Here is a 27,387-nt window from a genome sequence, read left to right as displayed (position 1 = left end):
TTCTCTCTGCACCTTCTGCCTAACGTCATGGGACCCCTGAGGCCTGTGATTGGGCCTCAAAGGGGCACGTGGCATTGTGACGCATAGATGAAAGAGTCAATCCTGAATGACCCATGTGACCGCTGAGGCCCAATTCACAGGGCCTCAGCAGTCCTTGATGTCAGGCAGAAGTGCTAAAGAAAACAGGGAGTTGTGGCAGAACCCAGGGACCTCTAGGGGATGTCGAAGTGCCCCCCTGCTGTCATTCACTTCAATAGGAATGCTGGCTATCTCAGTGAAGTGAATGAGAGTGGGGTTTGTGTCTGTGTACACTAGGGGTTCAGCTACTCCTCCCATGGCAGGGGGTAAAACACTCAGGATCAGTGAGAATCTTAGTGGTCAGACCTCCGCTGATCATGGCATTAGCCCTCTGCAGCGGATCGGCCCCCACTCCTGACATGTCTGTTCTCCATATAGTATTGATTCTGGAGTACCATTCCTCTGTTATTCTTCCTGGATATTCATGAATAATGACAACTGGCTATTATCATTGCACTCCTTTGAGAGCATTGTTCCAGTCTGTAGGGTTAGCACTCCTTGGACAGTGTGACATTATGTAGGGGGAACACCCCTTTGGTAACCCCCATTTGTCTACTTTTCACAGAAAATAGTTTGAGTAATAGGATTATTTGCTAAAATAGACATATTTTACATGAGTGGTAACGTGAATGAGATGCAACGGAGTAACTGAGCAGAGGGTGTCACTGCGTGGCCTTCTAAACAAGCTGTGAATAGGACAGGGCCATGTTAATAATTACTAGAACATGAAAGACACAGATAAGACACTTTGTTTAGTCAAGGTAAGCAAATGTGAGCCTGTACCTGGAGGTCTCAACTTACCTTGTTTTTGCAAGTTCAAAATAGATTCCATTTCTGTTAAGAAAACAAAGAGAGAAGTAGATGTAAGAGGACAGTGAATACTCAGATGAGCACGGCAATATCACACGCTCCGGAAAAGAGAACGTTCTCACATACTGGAGAACCTGGCGGTGAAATACGACCAAGAGATAGCTAGTGATAGGGTCATGTAAGACAACCAGCACCAGTCCTGTCCACATTCAGCCTGCACAAAGATCCCGCAGACGTCACGTCGTGGGACAACCCTTTTAATATTTGTACGAATGGGGTGAAATTAATTGGGAATTTTATTTTATTTTTTACAGGTTTTGTGCTTACCCTTTTCACCCTGCAGTAAAACTGATAAGTTACCTATACTTAGTGGATCAATACAATGATGGTAATACCAAAGTTACATAGTTTTCACATTTAAAACCCTTTAAAACTTAGAATATTGCCACACCAAAAAAGTTTCGATTTTTCTGATACTTCTTTTTCATAATTCCCTGGACAGAGCTGTGCAAGGGTGAGTTCACATGGGAGGTTTTTTTTGCAGGAGGATCCGCCTCAAAAACTACCTCCCATTCATTTCAAGAAGAAAAGTTTTTTTCCCCCCCCTTGAGCCGAGGGAGGTGTGGGGGGGAGCAACATTACCCATCTTCAGGCGTATTGTGCGCTTGCAAAGCCCACAGTAATGAATGGGAGGCGGGAAAAAAAAAAAAGGATGCATTTTTTAAATGTTTTTGCAGTTTTTTTTTTTTTTGCAAAAATGCATCAAAAACAACTACGGTAGTTTTTTATAGTGAAGTTCCCAGGTCCATACAATGTGCAGGAGTAAAAAAAAAAAAAAAAAAAGAAAAAAAGATTCCTAATTCCTGAAGCAGATTTATTCAGCTTGCATAAAAAAAAAAAAACTCAGCGTGAACATACCCTAAGGAGACTTTTCTTTTGTAGGACAAGTTGTAGTTTCTATTAATACATTGTAGAAGATATCATCACTTGATCACATTTTTCTCAACTTTTTTTTGGGGGGTAGGTTAAGCGATTGTGCCATTTTATACCCCATTACGCAATTACATACAGGATAAGTCATTTTATATTTTTACAGTTTGTTGATTTTTGGACAGGGAGATGCATAATGGGTTAATTTTTTTTTTTTTATATATATCTGATCTTAGGAAGGGGGGGGGGAACTACACTTTTAACAACTTTTTGCAATCCCAGCGCGAGTCCAATACAATATGCTGCAATACTAGTGTACTGGACTACACTGAGAGATTCCGATTCTTCTATTACAACGCCGCCTATGACCGTCTCATAGATGCTAGTGGAGATCTTCCAACAGCCTCTTGGCTGACATAACAGATTACTGAGGCCAAGACACTGCAGCAGATTCATTGCTGAAATTTCTGAATGGGACTTGTAGAAAGCAGTGTACTTGCTGTGGAAACGACCCCATTCAGATGAAGGGAACTGTCTAAATATACCCTAAGAGTAGAACCAGTAGCAGGGCTACAAAGCATCCGATTTCCCGCAGAGAAGTGTATGGAATACAATCGTAACGGGGAATTGCTGAAACTACAATAACCCAACAAATAATTCAGTTGATGCTGTTGGACATCCATTAAGGAACCCTATTTAATGATCATGACAATATCTTAAACCCATTTATTTAAAATCAGTTTATGGGTTATCTAAATCTGCACATATTGGCAAACCCACGACTCTTATAACAGCATCACAGATCTATGCCCCATACACACGAGGTAAACCGGCCTGTATATCTACTGGACTTCCTAGCCAGAACTCATTCAGGAGACCGGGCCTGCTTACATCATGGTGATCCAGGGTGCTCGGAGCCCCTTCTTCCTCGCTGTGCCACTGTTCTGTACTATATACAGTATGGGACAATGAAGCCATGAGCGAGAAGAGGCTCCTAACATGATAGATCGCTCTGATACAAGGAGGTTCAGTCTCTTGACTGGGTTCAGGCTGGGAAATCCTAACAACGCATGGACGAGATTTTCCAGTTCTGATTTTCCTACGCGCATGGTCAAAAATTCATTATATATATATTTTTTCACTTAATTCCAATCATCTCAATGTGACGCACAAAAATATTTTTTGTTACTTATGAATGAAACTCTCTGTAACCCTTTTTCCCTTAAAGGTTTCCCTTTTGCCTCCAAATGCAGATATTGCATTTAAAAATGTACGACCTCCACGTCCATGTTTCAGAAACGTCTTCCGGCGCCTCTACATTAATCCTCAGAGCCAATTCAGGTTCACAGCAGCGGCCAGCACCATCTTTGCCCTCGCACCGGGCATTGTGAGGCAGCTGGTACATGCTCCCATGGGAGCACTAAGATGGTGCCAGGAGTTATCAAGCCAGTAAAAATACAGATGAAAGGCCGCAGTAGGACAAAGATGGCGCTGGTTAGTGCTATGGGTGGACGTGATACATGAGGCCAGAAAAGAAAGCAAACTAGGCACAAATAAGCATCGAGGATTATAGGAAGGATGACATAAGTTCTGTGGAAAAAAGCCCATACACCTGGAAAAATACAGGGGAAGCTTTGCAGGCAAAAGAAAAACATTTTGGGCAAAAAAAATAAAAAATTCACTTGGTTACTGAGCATAAATAACTTATGTGTAACAAAGAAAAAAAAAAATACATAAAGGGAGTCTTGCGTATCCCCTTAATATATGGTTATTATACGTCAGTTTCTTCATAAAGAATCAGTTACAGGGATTCCAGTATTAGAAAAACATGGCTTCTTTCTTGCAAAAAAACCGTGCCACATCTGTCCATGAAAGATGGCCGACTCCATTAAAGTGAATGGAGCTGATCTGCAATATCATGCACAGTCTAATGACAGGTTTGATGCAGTTTTTGGAATAGAGCTGACACATTTTTTCTAATTCGAGACGACACCTTTGAATTGTGCAATATCCAGATAAAATGGACCATGGCAGTAAATAGAATTCTGATGGCGGGAGTCAGAACAGGTCATAGTGCAGACTGTACAATACAGACTCCCACTGACACTGCCTAGGACTCTTGTCCTTATGAGAAATGTGAACGCCAAAGGATGGTCATGTAAGTACCCTGACTGTATTCAGAGGTGGTCACTGTGTAGAACGCCTATACTTACTGGTTTACGTACTAAAGACTACCGGTGGTGAATAAGCCTTTGTTAAAGAATGACTCCGATGAACATACTGTCCCTATATTCCAGAATCCATATTAGAACTCGAACGCTGAACCGATCAACATTTCAGTTCCTTAGACCCATAGTCACGCTGAGATATGGAGACTACATGTCTGTCTTAGTCATCCCTCAGGAGGATTCCCATCTGAATCATTTATGGCAAAACCACTGATTATGGGACAAATGCTAAAAGTGAAGGGTCCCACCTCTGATCTACAGCTAATGGGACAATAAAGTGAGCCAACCTTTAAAGTCATAACTTTCCACCACGGCTGGACTGAAAAAAATCCTAGAAAATCCTTTAAACAAATTCAATTCCTTACATTATACATAATTTTACATGTAAGTGAGAGCTACAGAAAAGGATCCTGAACAACCTCTGTGACAATGACTTACACGTGTATGGCAGCTGAATGACATATCAGCACAACATAAATATCTGATGGATAACGTTCCCTCCACCCTCAGCCTTTATGGTGACGTCTAAGAGAGTCACGGAAAGTGTAATAAAAGGCATCAATTTGCAAACCTCAGACATGAATTCAGCAAAGAACTTCATTGTTGACATTTTGATCTCATGTATTTGCAATCCAACCAGGCCATCACATCTCATATTCACACATGGTTGTGGTTGGACTATAAGTAACATTTACCAGCCACAGGATAGTCGAAAAATGTTTGTCAGGGGTCTGAATATTGGAACCATCACTGATCATGAGTACAAGGAACCCAGAGAACACAGCATTGCTCTTACATGACTGCTCTTCACTCAATTCTTTGGGACTGAAGGATAAAGCAGAGTGCATCGCTCAGTCCCATAGAGCTGAGTGGAGCAGAAATCACACATGCATATTCTTTCACATAGAGCACTTGGGCACCCATGTTCTCCTGAGTGGTTAGGGCCCCAGGGGTTAGACCCCAGTCATCATACATTTATCACCTACCCTATGGATTACATTGGCTGTAAATGCCAACAGTCATGACACTTCATGTCTACAAAACACTCACAAATGACAGAATCCCAGCACCAGTCTTTACCTTTAGTGTGATAGATTATAGCAGCCCTCAGGTCAAAAGAACCCCAGCTATCTTTGCAATCAAGATCTCCGTGGTACCTCTTATCTTTGGCGGAGGTCTGTAAAGTGTTTTTCAGAGAGGTCTGAGGAATCTCTTCATTTTCACAGACCTTGGCCTGAAACACTAATAAACCCTGGCTAGCAGCTTCCGGCTTTTGCAGTTCCTCTATATGCAGCGATTCTAAGGATAATGCACCCCCATCTCCCCCCGAACTATGAGCTGCTTTTAGTGTGGCACCATCTGCAACTTGAGGGCTAGTCCGTTTCTCCAGCTCATAGGCCTTGGGAAAAACAGGGCGCTCATTTCCTGAGGGAACAGTTTCAGCACCCTGTGAAACAGAAGGGGTCGGGTGCTCCCAGACCACCTGCCCAGTGTCCCGCTTATCTGCTCCGGCCTCGGGGCCAGCACTTGGTTCATTTATAAAAGATAAGCCCCACTGGTTCTGAAAAATTTCTCCCAAACTATGTTGATTTGACTGTCCAGACTGGTCTCCCTGCAAAGCGTCCGGAAGGGCGTGTTGCATATTTGAAGGATAAGTAAAAAGGCCAGATTTCTTTTGTTCAGAGGGGTTAAAAGAGGCAGAAGAGGATTCTGTGGGCAAAGGCTCTGCTCCCCCAGGCAGTGCGTGTGAAACAGTACTAGCAGCAGTAGCCATAAAACCCCCATCAGTTCCTACTAAGAGGGGTCCATTGGCAAAATTAATTGTAGATACAGACTTCATGGCAGACATAGGAACCTGGGACACACAGTTTGATGAGGACGTTTCACCAGTTGAAGAGGAAAAGGAAAGGGAAGAGGGAGACGTTGTGTTGTTCTGGGCTGCTTTATTGAGGTTCTCTTTAACTTTACTTGCATAACTAATTTTGGGAACTATTTTAGCACTACTGTTGTCCACTGGGAAAACCGGAGGTGGTTTAAACAAAGTCCAAGAGTCCTCCTTAGTGGAGCTAACCGGAGAAGCTTTTCCCTTGGGCCGGTCATCAAACTTCTTTCCTACAACAGGTTTGGCGTCAGAGTTCTTCCTCTGGGTATCTGCGGGGTTTGATTTTCCCCGACCGGCGCCTGTAGTTGAAGAGTCATTTTTCCAATTTGCTTTACCGTTATCTGCCCGAGTCGACCCTTTCTGATCTGCAAACAAATTCTCAGAATCCAGTTTGGTTTCAGAGTCTGACATTTTGCTGATCATAAAGCTGGAGTTCTCAGCAGGCTTGGCAATGGTGAACTTGGCTTTCCTTTTGTTAGCAGTGGCATATCCACTCTCAGAACCGCTGCCATCGTTCTCAGCACCTTTGCTTACATAGCCGTTAGTTATAAAAGCAGAACTGTTAGACAGCAAACCATTGTGAATGTGACCGCTCTCCCCCTTGTCTGTGCATTTGATATCTTTAGCTTTGCTTTCATAAGATTTCTCATTCTTTTTGTCCATACTGTTTTTATGAAGCAAAGTTTTAGGTTTGTTGTTTGCTTTTCCAAAGTTAATAGTCTTGGCTAGGTGCTTAGAATTGGTGTTGATTTCTGGAGGGGCTTGTTGGCTACCGTTGGAAATTCTGGAGGCAGTTTGGTTTGCAGATTTGTCAGAGCCCAGGGTCTTGCGGTCTCCTGTGGTACCATTTAGTTCTCCATGTACTATAAAGGAAAGAAGCAGAAAAAAAAAAAAATTAGGTATAGAAATCTCCGCTGTACTGTAACCAAACACCAAAATAGGTGCCTATCAGATGATGCATGTCACTGGGCTTTTCAGACCTGGTGACAACTCCTCTCATTGCACAGAATTAAAACCCAAGCAATCTGGAGACTATTCATTGTATACACAGTCACCATCCCTCCCCTCCCATTAAGGAGGCAGCACCACACTTGTCCACTAGCAGCTCGGCACCAAAGCAAGCTGCAATATCATACACAACGTGTCGTCAGGTTTGGTGCCCTAGAAAAGTCATGTTTTTATGATCCTGTATGACCTTTTAGCAGCATCTCAATACTCCCTTAAAAGGATTGTTCTACATTTATCCCAAATCTACAGGACGACTATTTTCATTAGCGCTGTACTTTGCCTTCTCCCTTCCGTGACACTAAGTGAAGCTATAGGACCTGACCAAACTTCTCACCAGGACCAAGCAGGGAGAAGGAACCCGAGGCTCTATGCCTCCACACTATTAAATTGTAGTAGACCTTATGGACAGGATATCAGCAACCAGACATTTATTACAAGAGGACCCGCTCTTCGCACTAATTTCAGCACAGTTGGAATTTTCTCTCTAGCTCCCACCATTCCCGTGCAATCAATGCAGTTGGCATAAACAGCAAAAACAGTCTACTGTCAGAAGGGCGGTGTCAGGGGTGTGATTCTGAGCTCTGACAGCCTCCGTCATGTCCCTTTGCCTGCTCCTGCCCATCTGACTGAAGAAGCCTAAGTAGCAAATCAGGTACCAAAATTAACTGCACAATTGCTCAGGAACAGTGAGGACTACAGGAAAAACTCCAACTGTGCCAGAAACAGTGAAGCAGAGGCTAAGAACCAGTACAGTATGGCCCTAAAGATGTTTATATTAGACCTCCATACAACTCACACTGTCAATTATATCTGTAAATCGCCGTATGGATGCATCACTAGACCTGTACTGGGATGTTCCTGAACATAACTAAGTATCACAACACACTGACAGCCAACCTAAGCAACAAACTATTAACCAATTCAACAAAGTAAATCTATATATTACAAACTAAAATGGAGCAGATTCTGGTTGGGCGTGGCTGGTGTCTAAAGCAGCTGGACATGATAAATCCTCCATATATACAATGCGATTGATAAATATTATACTATACACATTACTATACCATCCATATATGTAGTATGATTGTTATATACTAGGGTTGTGGAGTTGGTAAGATAAAGCACTGACTCTGACAGCCATGGTCAGACAAGCAGTAAAAATCCTCTTAATCATTAAAAAACCAGCAATTGATTCCTATGATAGTAAATATGTAACAAACTACCATATACATCCAACTTATTATTATTAAATTCAATAAGATTTTTAGTCCGAAGATTGAGTTTGAGCCAGTAAACCAGTTGTGATTCCAACTTCACCGTAAACCGGTCCTACTGCCACACAGTGCGATATATATTATACATATTACCATATTGCCCATGATACAATATCCACATATAGTAATTGATTATATACATTACTACACTCTAGAGCTATAGCTTCATATACAGCGAGATATTACTATAATATTTATATCATTAAGCATATATATTTCTACACCAGCTCTACATATCACCCATAAATATACAGCGTGACTGACATATTATACACATTACAGTCTGTACTATGCAATCCCTATATACAGTGAGATTGTTTACAATACACATATTACTGCACTGTCTATATTACAGCACCCATATATTCTGTGCGACTGATAAGACTGTATAGTATTGAGTAATAGGAGATACTAGTCATATATACAGTGCGGTTGAGATATTTATATCATACTGTTTCCTTATATACACATCCTCACATTACTATACCATCCATACATTTTATATTACACTACACTAGTCTATATATCCATATATACAGTGTGGTTGATATTTTTATACTGTATACTACACCTCCCCGTATACAACCCCCCCCCCCATATCAGCCATATATAGCGTGATTGACATATTATATACCTTAGTTTCTCTGTACCATCCAGTTATAGAGTATTATTGATACATTACATACTCTATACGATCCTATACATTTATATAGTGTAATTGTTATATTCTCCACATTACTGTCTATACTATGGAGTGTGATTGATATACACTGTAGGCGTGACTGATATTCTGCACATTACTATGTATACTAAGGAGTGTGAATGATATATTATACACTGTATACTATAGGGTGTGATGTATATATTCTGTACATTACTGTCTATACTATGGAGTGTGATTGATATATTATACACTGTATATACTATAGGGTGTGAATGATACATCCTATACATTACTATGTATACTATGGAGTGTGATTGATATATTATACACTGTATACTATAGGGTGTGACCGATATATTCTGTACATCACTATGTATACTATGGAGTGTGACTGATATATTATACACTGTATAGGGTGTGATGGATATATTCTGTACATCACTATGTATACTATGGCGTGTGACTGATATATTATACACTGTATACTATAGGGCGTGACTGATATTCTGTACATTACTATGTATACTATGGAGTGTGACGGATATATTATACACTGTATACTATAAGGTCTGATATATATTCTGCACATCACTATGTATACTATGGAGTGTGATTGATTATACACTGTATATACTATAGGGTGTGAATGATACATCCTATACATTACTATGTATACTATGGAGTGTGATATTATACACTGTATACTATAAGGTGTGACCGATATATTCTGTACATCACTATGTATACTATGGAGTGTGACTGATATATTATACACTGTATAGGGTGTGATGGATATATTCTGTACATCACTATGTATACTATGGCGTGTGATTGATATATTATACACTGTATACTATAGGGCGTGACTGATATTCTGTACATTACTATGTATACTATGGAGTGTGACATATATTATACACTGTATACTATAGGGTCTGATATATATTCTGTACATCACTATGTATACTATGGAGTGTGACTGATATATTATACACGGTATAGGATGTGACTGATACATCCTATACATTACTACACTACCAGTGACAGAGAACATACACGTCTACACTATACAAGCACACACACCTCCCCGGGCAGTGACTAAGCCATGACACGGCCCTATTACTACCTTATCCAGTCTGCAATTGCCATCGGTCACCTTGACTGCTGGGTCCCGAGTCCGAGCTGCAGAAGGGCGGGTGGCAGGAAGGAGGGCAGTGGTTCTCGCACATCAAGGCGTCAGCCCAATGGCCGTACTCCTCCTGTGCGGGACATTACATGACACCGCGCCGCTGACGAGTGGACGCAAGCTGCTGAGCCGCCTCACCCTGAGCCCCAGCTCCCGGCGGCCGCGAACAGTCCCGGCTTTCTCTCACCATTCAGCACGGTGCCGGGAAGTCTCGCTCCGTAAGAACTTACAGTTCACGCGAGACTTTCAAGACACTACTGCGCATGACCAGATTACTACGACCAACGCGAGAACGCACGACGAGAGTGTGCGTCACACGGATGCGAGGAACGCATGCGCGGACACGCCTTCGTTTTCTCTAATCCACCAATCAGAGGCGGAGACGTGACACCGCCCGGCGCACTTAACGTGTGGCGTTCTAGTCTGAACTGTACGCGAAAAAAAAGAACAGTCAGCAAAAGTGAAGACGACAGAGTATCCATAATGGAGATGTACTGCCTGTCACTGCCAAGTCATATCGTGTACAGTTACCACAAGCACAACCCTGAGCAGGCTCATCACTAAGCCAGCAGTATAGAGACAAGGGCAGTGCATGACTTTGCTATCTATACCATGTTGTCTAGAGGGGAATGGATGCCCAGGGATGGGTGTCACAACATTGTGCAAAGGAAGATGGGTGCTCAAATGGGCACTGGAAAGTAAAGTGGCTGCCATAGGCATCACCCAGCCATTCCCTCTGCTGCTGCTTTGATACATCTCAGTCAAAGGTTACAAGGCTGTAATTGTTCTGTTAGACCACACAGGGGCGCAGTCAGAGGTGTAACCTGAAGCTCCAGGGCCACAATGCAATCTCTAATGTGGCCCCCAGCAACCTAGGGCCATTGAGAAGACCCTTTAGGTGTCCTGTCAGGGTCTCAGGCCTGGTAGAGGCTTCTACCAATGCACCTGCTATAGCAGAGTCATTGGCCCCACTGGATTTATCATTTTCAGCATAAGACAAAGGCCCCGTTGTGGAAACACTGTTTTTTGTAGACTTGGCTTCACTTTTTTAAGACTAAGTCAGGAATAGTGACAAAAGTAATGAAAAATATAAAAGGAAACTCTCAAACATTTCCCTTCTGATGATTCTACTCCTTTGGCTCAAAAATGTGCAAAAAAAAAAAAAAAATGCAGTTTCCACAATGTGGGGCCTTCGCTTAAATGATGCTAGAAATCTATGAGCTGATGTAGATCTCACTCCTAGCACGGCAGGCGCACTCTCCAACAACGCAGGGGTATGGCGTTAAAAACGTCAATCTTCATAAATTTCCTCCAAAGTATTTAGTGCAGCAGTTTTTAAAACACACAGCTGTACAAACACATAGTCTGCCCTCCCCAAATAATGTCTCCCAATCGTTTTATGTAGCTTGCAAGGTAGAAGTGAAGATAGGCCATGATGCTTCTTTTGTCCTCTAGCAGAACAACAACGACAAAAAAAAAAATTACGGACTCCCATCTTAAGGCAGATTCTGCCTTGCAAATCCCTTAGAAATGAATGGGAGGTAGGGAAAAAAACAAAGAAACTGCAATGCAAACGGCTTCCCAATTCCCAAAGAAGATTTTTTTTCAGTATACAAAAAAAAAAACTCCATGGGAATTTACCCAACTGTCCCAGGCTTTCAGGTGCTGTACTCAGCTGCAGATTGAGAAGGCAGAGATGATATAGTAATGTCCTACTGCTCCCTGAAGCGGAGCAGAGATCAGAGTGGACTTTGGGGTGAGATATCAGGGTCTTTTTTCCTATTGTACATTTTTAATGAGTAAGTATTGGGGCCACAAGGGTGCATGATATTGAGTGGGGGCACGATACCTGGTCAATGCTCTAAAGGGGTTAATTACAGTATCGGGATACAAATCGTTTGGGCCAAAGGAACATGGGTGGAGTTAGTAGCATGCCTTAGGCTAGGTTCACATCTGCGCTAGAGTTACAGACTTGGCCCCAGAAACCGCCAGAAATCAGCGTAGATCCTGCAGCCTATTCTATGGCATCCATGGGTAACTGCTCTTTTATTGGTCCGGTTCTCCATCATTTGCGTCCCCTGGCAGTCCCGAACGACAGAGACCCATGCGCAGATATCAACTTAACCCAAGTACACACAAATTTGCTGCCGCAGGAACTTTAGGTACCCAAAAGTTGGGAGGTATGGCTCAGTTGCAGATTCAAGATCTGAAATGCAAAGATTGAAATTGATGGCGAAAACGAACTGGATCTGTTGGAGAATTCCCACAGTGGGCCCATTCCAGGTGGACTTAACCTAAGGCCTGGTTCACATCTGCGTTTGGTATTCTGTTTGGAAAGGGGACAAGCAAGTACTAAACTTGTTGGCAGAGGTGAAAGGTCCTCTAACTTTAAGGCCACATTCAGTAGAGGTAGAAACACACAAAATCTTGCAAAATCTATGGAAAACTTTAGGAAAGAAATCCCAAACCACCTGCTTCTGAACTCATTCCACATTTGTGGACCAGAATGGCTCTAAATCTGTAAAGAAATGAATGCCTATCCTTCACAGATCCTGTAAGAAATGCTGGAAAAATGGTGCAGCCATGTCAAGTGAATGAGGTCTATAAAGCTCCACTAGTCAGGTGGTGGATCCAGCACTGCTATCATTTTCTGTTTTCTCATGATGTGATGAAACAGAAAACTGGAAATGCAAGTAGAGATGTGAACCCAGTCTTAGTCAAGTGCACGTTTGTAAAGGAAGAGATAAGGACGCCTGTGTGAACTGCAGGCTAAATATAGTTATATGTTAAGTGTACATGCTGGTATTTTTAAGGTCACTGTTCCCTACACAGCCCCTATGACAAATCTGCTCTCCAAGGGTCAAGAGGTATAGCAGGCCGGAAGTGCCATTTCCCACTTCGAAAACAAAATATCTGGTTTGGCCCTTGACAGGTTCAAGAAAGAAAACAATGTGCAAACTAAGTGGGCAGAACAGAGTCTGCAGATTGTATTATATTCTGCCATAGATGGGTATAAATGTTGTATTCAATTCTGGCACATGGGAGCAGCTACAGTTAAGGCTAGGTTCACATATGCACCGGAATCTCTGTTGCAAGGTCAGCCTGAAAACTGCGGACAAAAAAGTTGTGTGTTCAGTTTCAAAACAATGGACCTAAATTATAGTCAGTGGGATCTGCTGAGCTCTGTACAGAACTGCAATTATAGAAGTCCATCTGACTGTTGTTCTGGTCCTCCAACATACAGGTAATGCTATTGTGAACCTATCATAAGAGGCCGTGGCCTTTTAATAATTTAGGCACATCTTACACCAGCAAGGACGCTGATCAAGACTGGCGTAGGAAACACCAACCTTAATTTCAGCACCAATATCTCCCCACTGTCAGAAGGAACCCACATGACTCTAATATAGCCATATACTGTGAAAGGGGGCGTTCCTTATGGCTCTGCAATCACACTGAGCTGTGAGGAATACCCCCCCCCCCCCCAGTACGAGTCTATGGATTAGTAATGTTGGGGGGGGGGAGGAAGCATTCCTACTAGCCCAGAGATTAGATTGAGCTGTGAGGGAACACCCTTCTGACAGTGTGGAGACATCGGTGTCAAAATTAATGGCACCGATATCTCCACACTGGCGCATACTTTCAATTAAAGAACAACGGGTATCTGGCTCCATTATAGTTAATGCAGATCATCCGTATCTGTATTGTAGCGGTTTGTGTGTCCTCAGTATTCTGGTCTTCCAGCGAACCAGAACAGACACACATGGCGCAGATGTGAAAATAGTAAACTGGCCTACATATTATAAAGATCTTAGATTTCAGAAAGTCCAATGCATTTACTGTCACTTCTGATTTGTGATGACTAAGAGGATTTTACAGTAAATTTCCAAGAGATCAAAACGGATCCCATTCAGGAACTTCCCAAAAAGTAGTATAGAGGGAACCTGTCCCCAGCTAATCTGCAGGCAGTAGGTTATAGAGCAGGAGGGGGTGAGAAGATTAATAATTACGTTTGTGGGGAAAGATTCAGTATAATCTGTCACTTATCCACTGAAATTTCTTCTCTATCTGTGTTGAGAAGTCCAGAAGGCGGAGCCATCAGTGACTGACCCCGGAGGCCATTTTTGGACTTTGGTGGTGGTGGTGGGGTTCTGCCTTGCAATGCTCGCAATCAGAGTGAACTGTATTCTGTACTCACATGACCAAGCCAATACTCAGCTGCGTGAAGTGCAGAATCCCGTGCCACCCATTTTTATTTATTTTTTTAACAGATTCCTTGATGTCAATGTGTGAATTGGGTCCAGGAAAATCAGATAGTCTATTCTGTAAAAAAAAACAGCATATTTTTCTAGACATTCAGGTCACACAGACAATATAAGCTATGAGTAAGGAGCGCTATTAAGCTTCGAAACGCATCAGCCAGACGCTTTTTCCCTGTCATCATGAGCTATTGAACTATGTAATGTTCCTGGATTTTACAAATAAAAGTTAAGTTTTAGAACGGGATCGATCGCTGGATATATTTTTTTCGATTCACTGGATTTCAACCCAAGGCCGAGGAGCTTTCAAAATCCCTGTATCTCCCATACTAACCAACCACAAAAACAGCGGACGTTTATTCCATGTGGGACACGTGAGTGAGCTGTTACAAATACGCTTTGTGCTTTAACAGAATACTGCATGTTCCATTGTGTCCGGTTTAAAAAAAAAACGGTTTCGCCGCAGAGAGCATAAAATGCTCACGTGCTCACAGCCGGACACTTTTCAAACCCATTCAAATGAATGGGTTTGGAAAGATGTCGGCAGGTTTCCGTCTCCTGCCCAGTTTTGTACAGGAAACGGAAACCTGCAGAACGGAGACCGGGCACAGATGTGAACGAGCCCTTATCTGAATTTTTTTTTTTGTCTTTTTTATATAATATGGAAAATTAAAATCAGCAAATAAATTCTTGAAAAATGTGTTTCTCATAAAAAAACATGGTTTAAAAAAATAAATTAAAAAATTATATCCATCCATTTATCTATAGGCCATTTTTGGTGATATATCAGAATTGTCTGAAATAGACCTGTAAATATAGGAAAATCATATAGCCCTGTTCCCCTATCCAATTGGCCAACACATACAGGTAGGATGGTGTTAGAGCTTTCTCCATTCAAGTCTATGGGGTTTACAATAAGGATTTTGTCAGCCGTTTCCGTAACTATAAAGACTAATCACTCACATGTGCAGACACCCCTCTATCCATCCTCAGCCTGGATGTTGCCTACACGGACCAGTTTGTCTGGTGTAATGAGGGTCAGACTCCTGTTCCTGTGATAGTTGGGGGGCATTAGTCACACATTTAATGGTAACATTGTGCCCTGCTCCAGTAGCGGACATATTTTTTCCTTCCTTCCAGAAGTTGGCCATCGTATTGCTGCCTGGCATGGCTTAGCATCCAATTTGTATACCGTATTTTTCGGACTATAAGACGCACCTAGTTTTTAGAGGAGGAAAATAGGGAAAAAAAATTTTGAAGCAAAAACTGGTAAAATATTTAATATATGGGAGTTGTAGTTTTGCAACAGCTGCAAGGCCACATTGACAGGTGACCCTGCAGCTGTACGGGGATGCATAGAGCGTTTTTTTTTTTGCGGGGCCAGCTGTACTTTTTAGTTATACCATTTTGGGGGATATCTATTGCTTAGATCACCTTGTATTGAAAAAAAAACAGGAGGTGATTTAGAACTTTTATTTATTTCATATTTTTAAAGCTTTTTTTTTTTTTTTTTTTTTTTTTTTTTTTTTTTTACTATTTTATTCCCCCCCGGGGGCTTGAACCTGCGGTCACTTGATCGCAAGTCCCATAGACGGCAATACAACTGTATTGCCGTCTATGGGACATTCTGTATATTAGTATTACGGCGGCTGGTCATAGAGACCAGCCGCAATACTAATACAGCAGTGACAGGCCGGGGAGCCTCATTAGGCTCCCGGCTGTCACCCGGACAGGTCGGCTCCTGCGATATCGCCGCGCAGGAGCCGGCCTGCAACTTTACAGGTACGGGGCCGGTGGTGACCGGCCCCGGGGGAGAAGGGGCCACGGATACTGACCCGGCATCCGCTGTACTAGAGAGGCGGATGCCGGGGAGGGATAGACGCCGGGGCCTGAGACATCGCTACGATCCTCTGCCCTTCATGAAGCCAGCAGCGGGGGGACGGAGGAGCCCCTGCCGCTGCTGGCTTCATGCAGGACAGAGGAGCGCAGCGATGTCTCAGGCCCCGGCACCTGTAATGGCGTCTGTCACTTGCCGGCTTCCGCCTCTCTATTACAGCGGATGCCAGGCGCCACCTTCAGACTATAAAACGCACCCTTCTTTTCCCCAAAAATTTTGGGGAAAAAAAGTGCGTCTTATAGTCCGAAAAATACGGTAATTTACAAGAGTTATGTCACTTATACCCATCTCCACAATCTGGTTACATGCAAATACGTTGCACCCCTCCCCCATACCTTTTAAAGGGGTTATCCAGCTTCCAAAAATTATCTGCAAATATATCCACAGTAGTGCTATATACTCACTCTTCCCTTGTGCACTCTTTGCTTGGGTTTATTTTACTTGCTGTTCCTTGTGTCACCGTTATTCATATTTAGCTTATCTGTGAACAAACTACATTTCCCATGATTCATCTGCCTGCTCTCACTCTCTGTGTTCCCCTCCCTTCTCCACTCTACCCTGCAATGAGATCACAGGTAATTAATCACTCCGTCATCCAAGGTCAGTATGAGCATCAAGGAGGTCACGAGCTGCTGTGACGTTTTTGTTTGCTAGCTGAACGTCTCACAGGGAAGGGTAGTGAGCTTGCAAACGAAACGTCACAGCTGAGGTCATTGACCTTAAGAAAAAAAAAAAAAATCAGATAAATGGTGCTGAATTTAAACAGGATATATATTAGGAAGTGTTTTGTATTGATGCATCCTGTCATTTATAAAATACTGGGTGCATCATATTTTTAAAAAGCTGGATAACGCCTTTAATTAAACCATGCACAGTATGCTTATGTAAGCGGCCACAGACATGCGCTCTGCCCTAGGCCCGATGGCAGAGCCGACTGCATGCCTGGGATTTGGATGCAGAGGACGCAGCGGAGAGGCGTGCCAGAAGAAGATGAGGCGGCGCTGGAGAGTTTTCTCACAGCACTGGGGACGCCCAGTGCTGAAAAAAAATGGGATTCTAATGTGAGAATCCCTCTAAGTCACATAACAGGTAACCTTCCCATTATAGCAAAGTTTGGGAAACCTGGGCATTCCCATCTACAGGTTGTTCCCTTTATATCCTATCCTTTCTCCTGTACTGAGGTATGATGCTGCACCCTCACTCTTTTTTGGCTCTCTATTATTTCTCTGAATTAGTCAAATTTCACAAAGATTTTTACTGTCAAAATCCATTTGAAACTGAACAGAAGGAATAGAGAGAGATCAAACGCCATACTGATCTAGGACATTTGGCAACGTAAAACATATAAAGGAGTTGGAAAACTGAGCATTGCTACAAATACCTGCTGAGGGCCTCTTATTTAGGCTAAGCCACATGTAGCAGAAACGTTGCATCTTTTTGGTTTCAGATTTTGCTGCAGTTTTTTCAGCCAAAGCCAAGACTTGTATTAAAACGACTGCAGAATATACAAGGAAGCTTTTATACTTCTCCATTCTGCTAACCACGCTCTTGACTTTGGGCTGCATTCATTTTACGCTGCAAAAATGCAAAACACATTGAAAAACAACGCAAAAGCTTTTGCTGCATATTTTAGCTGTGATTTGCAAAATGTGATCTTAAACATAGGTAGATTTTCCATCACATCTGTTTTCAGCCTACACAAAATCCAGGGGATGGGCACATGGTTGATGAATTTGGGCTCATGCTATACAGGGAGTTATTAGTGGAGAACAAGGGTGTAAGCAAAATGGTAGATTGCATGAGTGACCACAGCTCCATAGACTTCACTCCATTGAACTGATGGAGCTCTGTACTTGGCTACCTCCAAAGGCTCTATATAAGTATAGAGAGCAGTAGTGCTAAACTACTATTCTATTCACACTCGAGATCCTCCTAATCACTAGGGGTCCCAGAAGTCGGACCCCAGAACTCATCTATTTATCTCATATTCTATAGAAAAAAGCTGCTCTAAAGGGCTTTTCCCACAAAGTCATGCAGGACAATACAGTAAGTGCAGCTCATACTTAAATACAGCAGACCTGATGACAGAGACTGAAATTAGGAAGTGTATGCCTGCATTGACCGTAAAACTTGTGTGATGTAGTATGAGTCAGCTCTCACCGCCGTCTGTAGCACTCACAAGGGTCTGCAGTATATCAAGGATCCTTGTACCATCAGTGAAGAGCACCCTTGCTGCTTACATGCCCATAAGGCATCTAATACATAGTGCAGAAGTTTTTTTTTTTTTACAGCAGTTATATACGGTAACTTCTGCCCTGGATTTCATAGGAACACCTATTTGAAGGTTGAGCGTAGCATCTGCTTTGTATAAGAGCTGCCTTTTCATTAATACAAATGAAGAATTACAGAGCAGTTTTCCATAGGAGGCCCATCAGCAACACTGTGTAAGGAGAGAACGTCATGTTCTAACCGAGTGATTAGGAAAAGATTATATTCAATCTTATAATACACAAGGCAAAATAATATACATCTATCAAACTCCCAACCGCAAGAAACCAAGGCGAATTGGCCCAGGGGTATGTGAAAAAGATAAGGAAATGAGGAGGGATTACAACACTGCAGAGCATTCTGGTATTATATACGGCAAGTTAATAAAAAAAAAAAAATTAAAAAAAAAAAAAAAAAAAAAAGGGGACACCCAATAGATTCCATTATAGTTAATGGGATCCGTATGTGAACTACAGGACTTGTATTGAGCTAAAGGTAGTATTGCACAAATTTACACAAACCGGTAGCTATGTATATATCTATCTATATAATAAATTTAACTTATTTAATTTTTTTTTTGTAAATTAATGATACAAAGTGTGCGCTCGTTCTGTACCAGTCAGAATACACAAAGCAATGCAGGGGAAACAACCACTAACGCAATCGTTCCCTTAGCATATACGTTTAGTGCTTGCTGGCTGCACAGCCCTTATTAGACAAGTCGATGTTCTGCTGACGGACAATTTTTTATTTTTTTTCCCTGCCAAAAATCAGATTATCACACGATGACTTGAGTGCTGGTTGGCTCTATTAGACAGGCCAATTGTCAGTAATGAGCACTTGTACGACTGTTCACTCCCGACAACTGGCTGCTGAATCGCACTGTCTAATAGGAACTTACGGGCCAGTTCACACGGAGTTTACGGGCGTGCATTCTGGCACGTATATACGTGCCAGAATGTGAGCACTCAAAACAGATCCCATTCATTTCAATGGGTCGTTACGAACAAACCCCTGAAAAACCATTTGAATCCACCTTGGCACAAAAAAAACAAAACAAAAAACAAACAGAAAAAACAACAACTCATAAGTGTACGTGCTTTGTGCCACATTTATGGTTTTTAAGCAGTTTTTTTGCACATTATTAACAGGGGGTCGGCAGAAAGGGAGCAAAGTTTAAAAATACAAAATTGTGCAAAAAAGAATTTGGTGAATCTACCTGAGCTTTTATGATGTTTCTATTGTAGACTTATAAACTAGAAGGATGTCCCTAGCCCTGCAGTATGAGGACACTTGTGAGTTCTGTATTTCAGAAGAGGCATTGCAGAGGCAGATTTCTGTCTCATAGAAGTTGAGGCCATATACATCAGGTCAGACCTGGTGCCTGCTTCATAGCAGTCTTTAGTGTTCCAGACATTTACCATAAATTTGCAATGCAAAAGGACCTAAACTTTTTTTTTTCCTCGGTAAAGCAGTTTAGTCATGATATAAACGTCACTTTTTAACATAAGCCTTATTTCTATTTTCCATTGTTTTTCTCTTGAGGTTGCTACATTCAGCCACATGTATAGCTCTGTAACGTAAATTCTGCCACACATCTTAGGATGACTGCCCGACTCCTCTATACACACTTGGTTTGGTGAGCAGTGCATATGTACTAAACTGGGAGCGAGAAGATAACCTGCATCTCCCAAAGAACAAAATGCAACCAACTGGTCGTTTTGTCTACCCTCGACATCTGCCAACACCTTAGAGTCAGGAGCCCCCATACATAATAGGCCAGGTTCACACAGGCGGTTTTTGGACCGGATTATGACACGGAAGCCGCCTCCGAATCCGGTCCAAAAAGCGGCTAGCCGTGACTGGATGCTGGTGCAGTGCAAATGAATTGGCCTAGTCGGGAGGGAGTGTCGTGCCGTGGACGTCCACGGCTGAATCAGCTGCGGAATCCGCCTGAAGAAAGGGCATGTCGCTTCTTTTTGCCACGAGCGAGAACAAACCGTTCGTGAAAAAAGGAACCCATTGAATTCAATGGGAGGTGGTTTTTTGAGCCAGATTTTGACACAAATTCCGCGTCAAAATCCGGACTAGAAACCCCCATGTGAACCCAGCCTTAGACAGTTGGCTGGTCCATCAAAACTGACAGCTATGGATGGTAAGGATCTGATGCGATGGCCAGCTCAAAGCTATGGTCACATCTCTATCAAAGATATACACTGGGCAATGCTCTGAACAAATTTCATAAATGTGTCCGTAGAATATAAAGAGTCCAAAATAATTTCCAGTTAGCATATGTTTGGACACCAGTCATTGGTTTACTGTACTGAAAAGAGTAGTACAGTGGTTCTCAACCTTTTTAAGGATAGTACCCCCTTGTGAGATAACATCCCAAATGAGTACCCCTAAAGTAGCAATCACTTCTAAATGTTAATAAAATAAGGCTCCAAAGAAGCCTTCCTTCACAATTATATAATGGCCTCTCTGTTCCCTCACACTCAGAAGAATGACCACATCAGTGCTCTCGGCCTAGTCAATGCTCCACATGTAATGTATGAATAAAAGCGGGCTCATTCAAAAACCACTGAGGCGATTTACATTCAAAAGGTAGGTGTGTAATGGCCTTTCTAAAGGCTATGCAAGGATGTGCTTATATAAAAACTAGCATTACCCGCGACTTCGTCCCGCTCCCCCCCCCCCACCACACACACTTTGTCTTGTGGCCGCAGCGGGCCCTTCCAACACCAGTGCACCCATGGACCCCCTGGCCCCCTTCCCCTCCTCTCCCCCCTGGTTTCCCACCTTTTTCCGTGCTCGCTCCCCCATTCTCTCGCTCCTTCCTTCCCCCAACCTGCGACCCTGGGCCCCCCTTCCCACCACACCCCGTACCCCCTTTTTCCCCCCCTACCTGAACCTGTGAACCCCGGCCTCACCCACCTCACTCTGGGCTGGAATTCAGTGCTCGCGGTCGGCAAACACGGCAATATACGGGGATGGTGAGGCACCTATGTTCTTTTTCGGGTGCCATTCTAGATATGTGCAAAATTTCAGTGAAATCAGTTTGCCCGTTGCGGCGCGATTGCGGAACAAACATCCAAACAAATAAACTTTCACATTTATAATATTAGTAAGGATAAGGATGACTTTTCCCAATGATAGAGCCCCTTTAAATAACCCCACATACATAGGGATTTTCTAATAATTTTTGGTTCGGATGGACCCGCATTTTTTTCTGACCCCATAGTATAATTAGCGGAGGCCCCTGAGAGGTAATATCAGCATTAGAGATGAGCGAACACTGTTTGGATCAGCTGATCCGAACAGCACGCTCCCATAGAAATGAATGGAAGCACCTGTGACGCCGGGCGGCCGCCGTCAAAGTCAGCGTCACAGGTACTTCCATTCATTTCTATGGGAGCGTGCTGTTCGGATCGGCTGATCCGAACAGTGTTCGCTCATCTCTAATCAGCATCATTGGTCAAATAGCGTCCTAGTGTCATTATGCCACATGACCTACATGGTCCCTGATATCTCTGGGGGCTAGAGGAGAGTAACATTGTTGTGTTCTGCTTATTATACTAAGTCTTGGGTGTGGGTGATGAACCACAGACTACCATTAGGGGTAGGGGGTTCTCACCGTGCATAACCTTGGGGACACTTAAATGTACCCCCAGGAGTAGACATACTGCACCGTGAGAACCACGAGCGTAGTAGACTAAGCTGTTCACTAAAGCTGGATCCCAACAATGATTTTGTACATGGTGAAGGGGTACAGGGCGATTTCTTTTATTTTACATTTCATTTAATCTGTGTGTCACATAGGAAGTTTCTTATCCATGAATATGCCATAAAATGTCCAACAGATGCTGGCTCCACCCCCAGAAACCGGGGTCACCCCATCCCCTTCTTACAGCTGTTGTCAATAGAGAGATAAGTCTTTACAAGAGATAGAAATTTTGGCAGGTCATAGGCATGGCTGTGAAATCGGAGTTGAGGGGTCGGAGTAAGAAGTTTGGCTTGATGACCCTGCAGCTTTGGTCACAATTGTCCTCATACTGCTCCCCATAGGGCCACCTCCCCCTTGTACAATGCTGCAATATGATTTGCTAACTGAACTGAAAGAGTTAACTGCCAAGACTGAAGTAGTCTGTGATCCCAGCAATTCCAGGGAAGTGCAGCTGTTTATGAAAGACATGCTCCAGGAAATGACTGAACGGGTACAGAGCCAGTGCCCACATGATCAGCTTGATGTTAGTGTGTGTCAAGGTGCACAAATAACCTCGGGCCCTTGATATGCCTACACTGTCTAAGGAGAACTTCTAAAAATTCAACACACCCTTCAATATTAAGCTTTGTGCAAATGGCCAAATAAAGAGATCCATAAGAAGGCTCCGTTCACGCTTGGTTTCTCGCTGTCGGCGAGGGTATACATCAGAATCTATTCCCCAACATAAAGCTCTGCTGGAAGCCTCTGATGTATGCCACTGTATGGCACAGCCCTTGCCCCCACCCCACAGGTCTTTTGTTTTTTTAATATAAATTATATTGCATGCTTATGGTATATATTTATCTGTATCAGAAAACAAGACAAATCTGCTTTCCTACACATTAGTGTACAGGAGTGAAGAGGACATTTAGGGGTCCTTTAGATACTTTCGGCAGATCCAGCATGTGCCAGAAGTTTTCCTAGCGTATCCACCCAATGGCGGGAATTTATCAAGCCGTGTACTATAGAATTCTGGCATAAAAAAAGTCGCAAAGTGAGAATCACAAAAATTGCAGCCATCACTCCAATGGAGGAACATTTCAGGACAGGACTATTAAACTTCTAGATTTATCAACCATCGTGTAATTTTGGGCACTTCCGGGACAGTCCGGCCCCTGGTAATGTCTACATGCCGCAATTTCAGGACAGCATGGCCCTTGATAAATTTTTGTTTCAGATTTTGCTGTGTCTTTTTTTTTATTTTTCCCATAGCCATGGGTGGAATTAGCAGAAGTTAGAAGTATACAAGATCGGTGGGAGTCTGACATCAGGGACCCCCATAGATCAGCTGCATGCATTGTGGCCTCTTCCCTTTACAGATGACATCATGTTTATCAATCACCAGATACTTCTGCTCAGTCCCATTCCACTAAAAGGTGAACTGTGAAACAGCACCGGGCTTGGTATTCAGTGAAGAAGCTGCAGTGTTGACCGAAACACTGCCAACTGATATAACAATTGATCTATGGGGGACCCGGGTGTTGGACCCCCACGAATCAGATATTGATTACCTATTTTAAGGATAAGTCATCAACAGATCAATACTAGTAAACCCTTTTAATTAAGACCCAAAACAATATTAGAAACTGTTTAGACATTAGGAAATAATGAGGAATTGGATACAGAAATCCGACACGGATTTCTGTTTTTTTCCACATAAATGGGCCGTAAATAGTGGGGTGTCTGGAGCCGCAGATGAATCGGTGTCAGAAGACACATGATGTGTCACCAATGTTTTCACTTAAAGATTTATTGATTACTAATTATTGGTTATCAGACAGTTTAGTGGGTAAACCTGCAAAATCGTAGTGCTGCTAACAGAGAGCCACAATGTGTCTTATCCCTTATTAGACGCATTAAAGGGGTTGTCCAGGGAGTTAAATTTACCCTTAAAACATCCAGTGGATTCTTCATGATGGGCCTAGGGGTTCATCTTCGTTCTGACCTCCAAGTCATGCGACTATAGTAGTCACGGTTCCCCCCCCCTCCCCCACATAGCACAGGTGAGATTAGAAGCGACCCAGGGGGTCCATCATAAAGAATATGCCAAATGAATAAGGTAATTTTAACTCCCCAGACAACCCCTTTAAGGTTATTGAATTAAGTTCTTGAAGCCAAAACCAGGACAGGGTTACAAAAAGAAAAGCACCCTTCATGCTTCTCCAACAAGATATAGCACCAGTAGCACACTAGGACATGTAACCGGTGTTTTAAGTAAGATTTACTGATTATTGCTTGTTCTGTTTTCAGGGCTGTGAACTTGGAGCCAGAGTTGTAGTTGGGGCCGGATTTGAGTGGAGTTGGATAAAAGTTACCTTAATTATACAATAATTAAAATTGTATAATTAGCGTGTTATATATTTACTTCATAGTAATCACTCGTTTGTCATGAATTATAGGATTTTTACTGATTCTCTCTGACCATAGTTGTCAGTCAGTAAAGGAGATGGAATCGGGTTGTAGAAAAATAAAGGGTCGGGGTCAGAGCGTTGGCCTACCAATTCCACAGACTCAATAGTTATGCAGCTTTAAGCTAGGTTCACACCTGCGTTCGGGTCTCCGTTCTGTGGTTTCCGGCTTCTACACTTCTAAGAAGGACAGAAACCACAGACCGGGTCCAGCGTGAGCGGCGGTGAGCGTTTTATGCTCTCCGCCGCAAAAACTTTTTTTTTTTTTTTTTTAAACCGGACTCAGAGTACTCCATGTCCGACTGTGTCCGGATTTAAAAAAAAACGGTTTCACGGCGGAGAGCATAAAACGCTTACCGCTGCTCACGGCCGGACAGCTTTCAAACCCATTCAAATGAATGGGTGAGAAAGAGTCCTGCAGGTTTCTGTCTCCTGCCTCTGTTTTGTGCAGGAAGCGGAAACCTGCAGAACGGAGACCGGGCGCAGATGTGAACGAGCCCTTACCTATAAAACCATGTGGCTGACAACAACTTACCAAGTAATATTCAATAAATTTAATTGACACAAACAGCAGAGCTGCCCATAGTGAATAGAAGCAGCGCCCTCGTGACCCACATCTGGTTTTGCCTTCAAAAAGGGCATCAGCAAAACCTAAATGTGCGCCCTTATGCCCTACATATATATTGAATTTATTTTTGCTTCTTTATATAGCGCCATCATATTGCACAATGCTTTACACATATTGTAATAATAATTGATGATTTTCAGGTGTTATATTAAACACTTCTCCTTTTACATTGATAGAAACCTACCCCAGTCTGCAGAATACGAGCTCACTTCTATAACACAGCAGGTTCTCCGACCTGTGGGAACATCCCTTATAGGATAACCGTCCACTTATATAATGTAGGCACCAGGGCCATGCTGCCATATTCTAGAAGATTCATCTAAGAGAACTTGTTTTCTCTGATACAGAGGATATGACGGCAGATGTGAGGGTCACTCATACACGTTACTAGTATCACCGTCAATATCTACAGACTGGGAGCCCACGCTGCAGTTGACCCCATTCTATCTAGACACAAAGCTTTTAGGCGAGTCCCCGGCTCTGGCTGCTGACACTAGGCCATATCAAGCAGCTGACTGGAAGGGGAGGAGAATGCACATAGCCGGCTTGGAGAATTCAATTAACCCCCTGCAGCAAGCAGCCGGTCCTGAGCGGCTTTACATAACTACATACACCACCCAGGAGAGGAACCAGTAGCAAAATATAGCCAGGCAAGTACAATAAGGCACCAGTGCTCCTCCATTTGGGGTGTCCTCCGCCCTGCACCCCAAAGTGGCTATAAAAAAATATAATACTGACATCGTGTCAGAGCCTGGGGCTCAGGTATTAGCACACACCCCAATGCCTGGCACTAGATCACACCCTGGTATCCATCTATCTACAAATCTCAATGATTTACATGACACACAGTAAAAAATGCAAATGGTCAAATGTCAATCGCCTCTAGGTGTGAACTGCTCCATAGATACAGAATTATTCTGTAATGGGAACAATGTATCCATACCCCAATATAAGGTGTGCTGTGCAATGTCTTATGGCACATAGACTGGCATCAGGCAACTGGGCATAACCTGACAGCCACCAAAGTTGACAGCAACTTTTGTGTGGTTCAACGTTGTCGCGCGGCGGTCACACTGCGTAGAAGTCAAAGGAAATTATCCACAACCTTGGCGCCCAATGGGCAACACAATTACACACTGGCGTTCGTCACCGGTCGAAGGCCACCATTTTGCTGAATGGACCACACTGGCTCAATGCTGGTAAATGGACCAAGGAGTTGCGTTCCTGCATGCCAGGAGGCATTCTTACACATAGGGATGTGGAATTTCCATTGACTTCCATTGGGGAAGGAACGTAAACCGTGAACCTCAAACCACACATAAGTCGCCATCACATGCCCAAAGTCCTCCACAGCGCCTGCACCGCCATACTGTAAGCCTGGGTGCCCCAGTACACATCGTATAGCATGGCCCACATTATCCAACACACCCTGCCTCCCCCCAGTGTACAGGCCCCACACCCCGTGCAGTCAGAGCCGGACCTGTTTTCTTCTGGTGTGTTTCCTGGTGCTGTAGGGCGTATTTCTGGTCATGTTTTATCGGCTTTGGCTGGTATTTGGCGCTGCCCTCTGCTCCATGCTGCAGGCTGGCCGGGTAGTAGTAGTAGCTGGAGCCGTGGACAGAGGCCGGTGGGTGCAGATGGTGCTGGTGCGGCTGTGGCCCAGGCTGCTCCTCCATTGAAGTGTCTGGGCTCCCCCTGTGCTGGCTGCAGAGCACACAGCCCTCTCTGGATGTCAGGGTGCAGATGTGCCGGTTGGCTCAGGGACTTTCTAGAAACGATTGACTGTCTCTCTCCAGCAATCAGACGTCTCCAAGTGCCCGTCCTCCCCGCCCACAGCCTCGGCGCGGCCTCCCCCAGCTCTCCCCTGCTCGCCCCCTCCTCTTACAGCTTCCCTCCCTGCTGCACAACTTCTGCAACCTCACAGGGCTGGGCTTCAACGTCAGCACTATGGATGGCCCTCACTACTTGTGTGCTACAGCACTTTCTACACACAGCTGCCACATTGTGAGGAGGGGAGGGGGAGCACAGGCCAGGGGACTACTCCACTCATCGGGATGACAGCCTGTGATGGATGGCCCCCAAGTGTGATGACACACTATACTGT

At 43.5% G+C, this 27,387-nt stretch overlaps 1 protein-coding gene across 2 annotated transcripts in view; it reads right to left on the bottom strand.

Moving 5' to 3' along the window:
* NUFIP2 (nuclear FMR1 interacting protein 2) overlaps positions 1 to 27,097 on the bottom strand; it is a 28,786-nt gene extending 1,689 nt beyond the window's left edge. The window contains exons 1-3 of one of the 2 annotated variants that reach the window (XM_075263705.1): positions 26,764 to 27,097; positions 5,127 to 6,791; positions 880 to 912 (exon numbers count right to left, since the gene is read on the bottom strand). In XM_075263705.1, the coding sequence (XP_075119806.1) occupies positions 880 to 912; positions 5,127 to 6,791; positions 26,764 to 26,959 (1,894 nt within the window). In that variant the 5' untranslated portion in view covers positions 26,960 to 27,097. Of the gene's footprint in view, positions 1 to 879; positions 913 to 5,126; positions 6,792 to 10,030; positions 10,331 to 26,763 lie in introns of those variants that run through there. The other variant, XM_075263706.1, reaches the window with a different exon arrangement.
* Between the last annotated feature and the right edge of the window lie 290 nt (positions 27,098 to 27,387).

Source organism: Leptodactylus fuscus, chromosome 2, assembly GCF_031893055.1.
Source record: "Leptodactylus fuscus isolate aLepFus1 chromosome 2, aLepFus1.hap2, whole genome shotgun sequence".
NCBI lineage: Eukaryota > Metazoa > Chordata > Amphibia > Anura > Leptodactylidae > Leptodactylus > Leptodactylus fuscus.
This window is presented reverse-complemented; position numbering and strand designations above follow the sequence as displayed.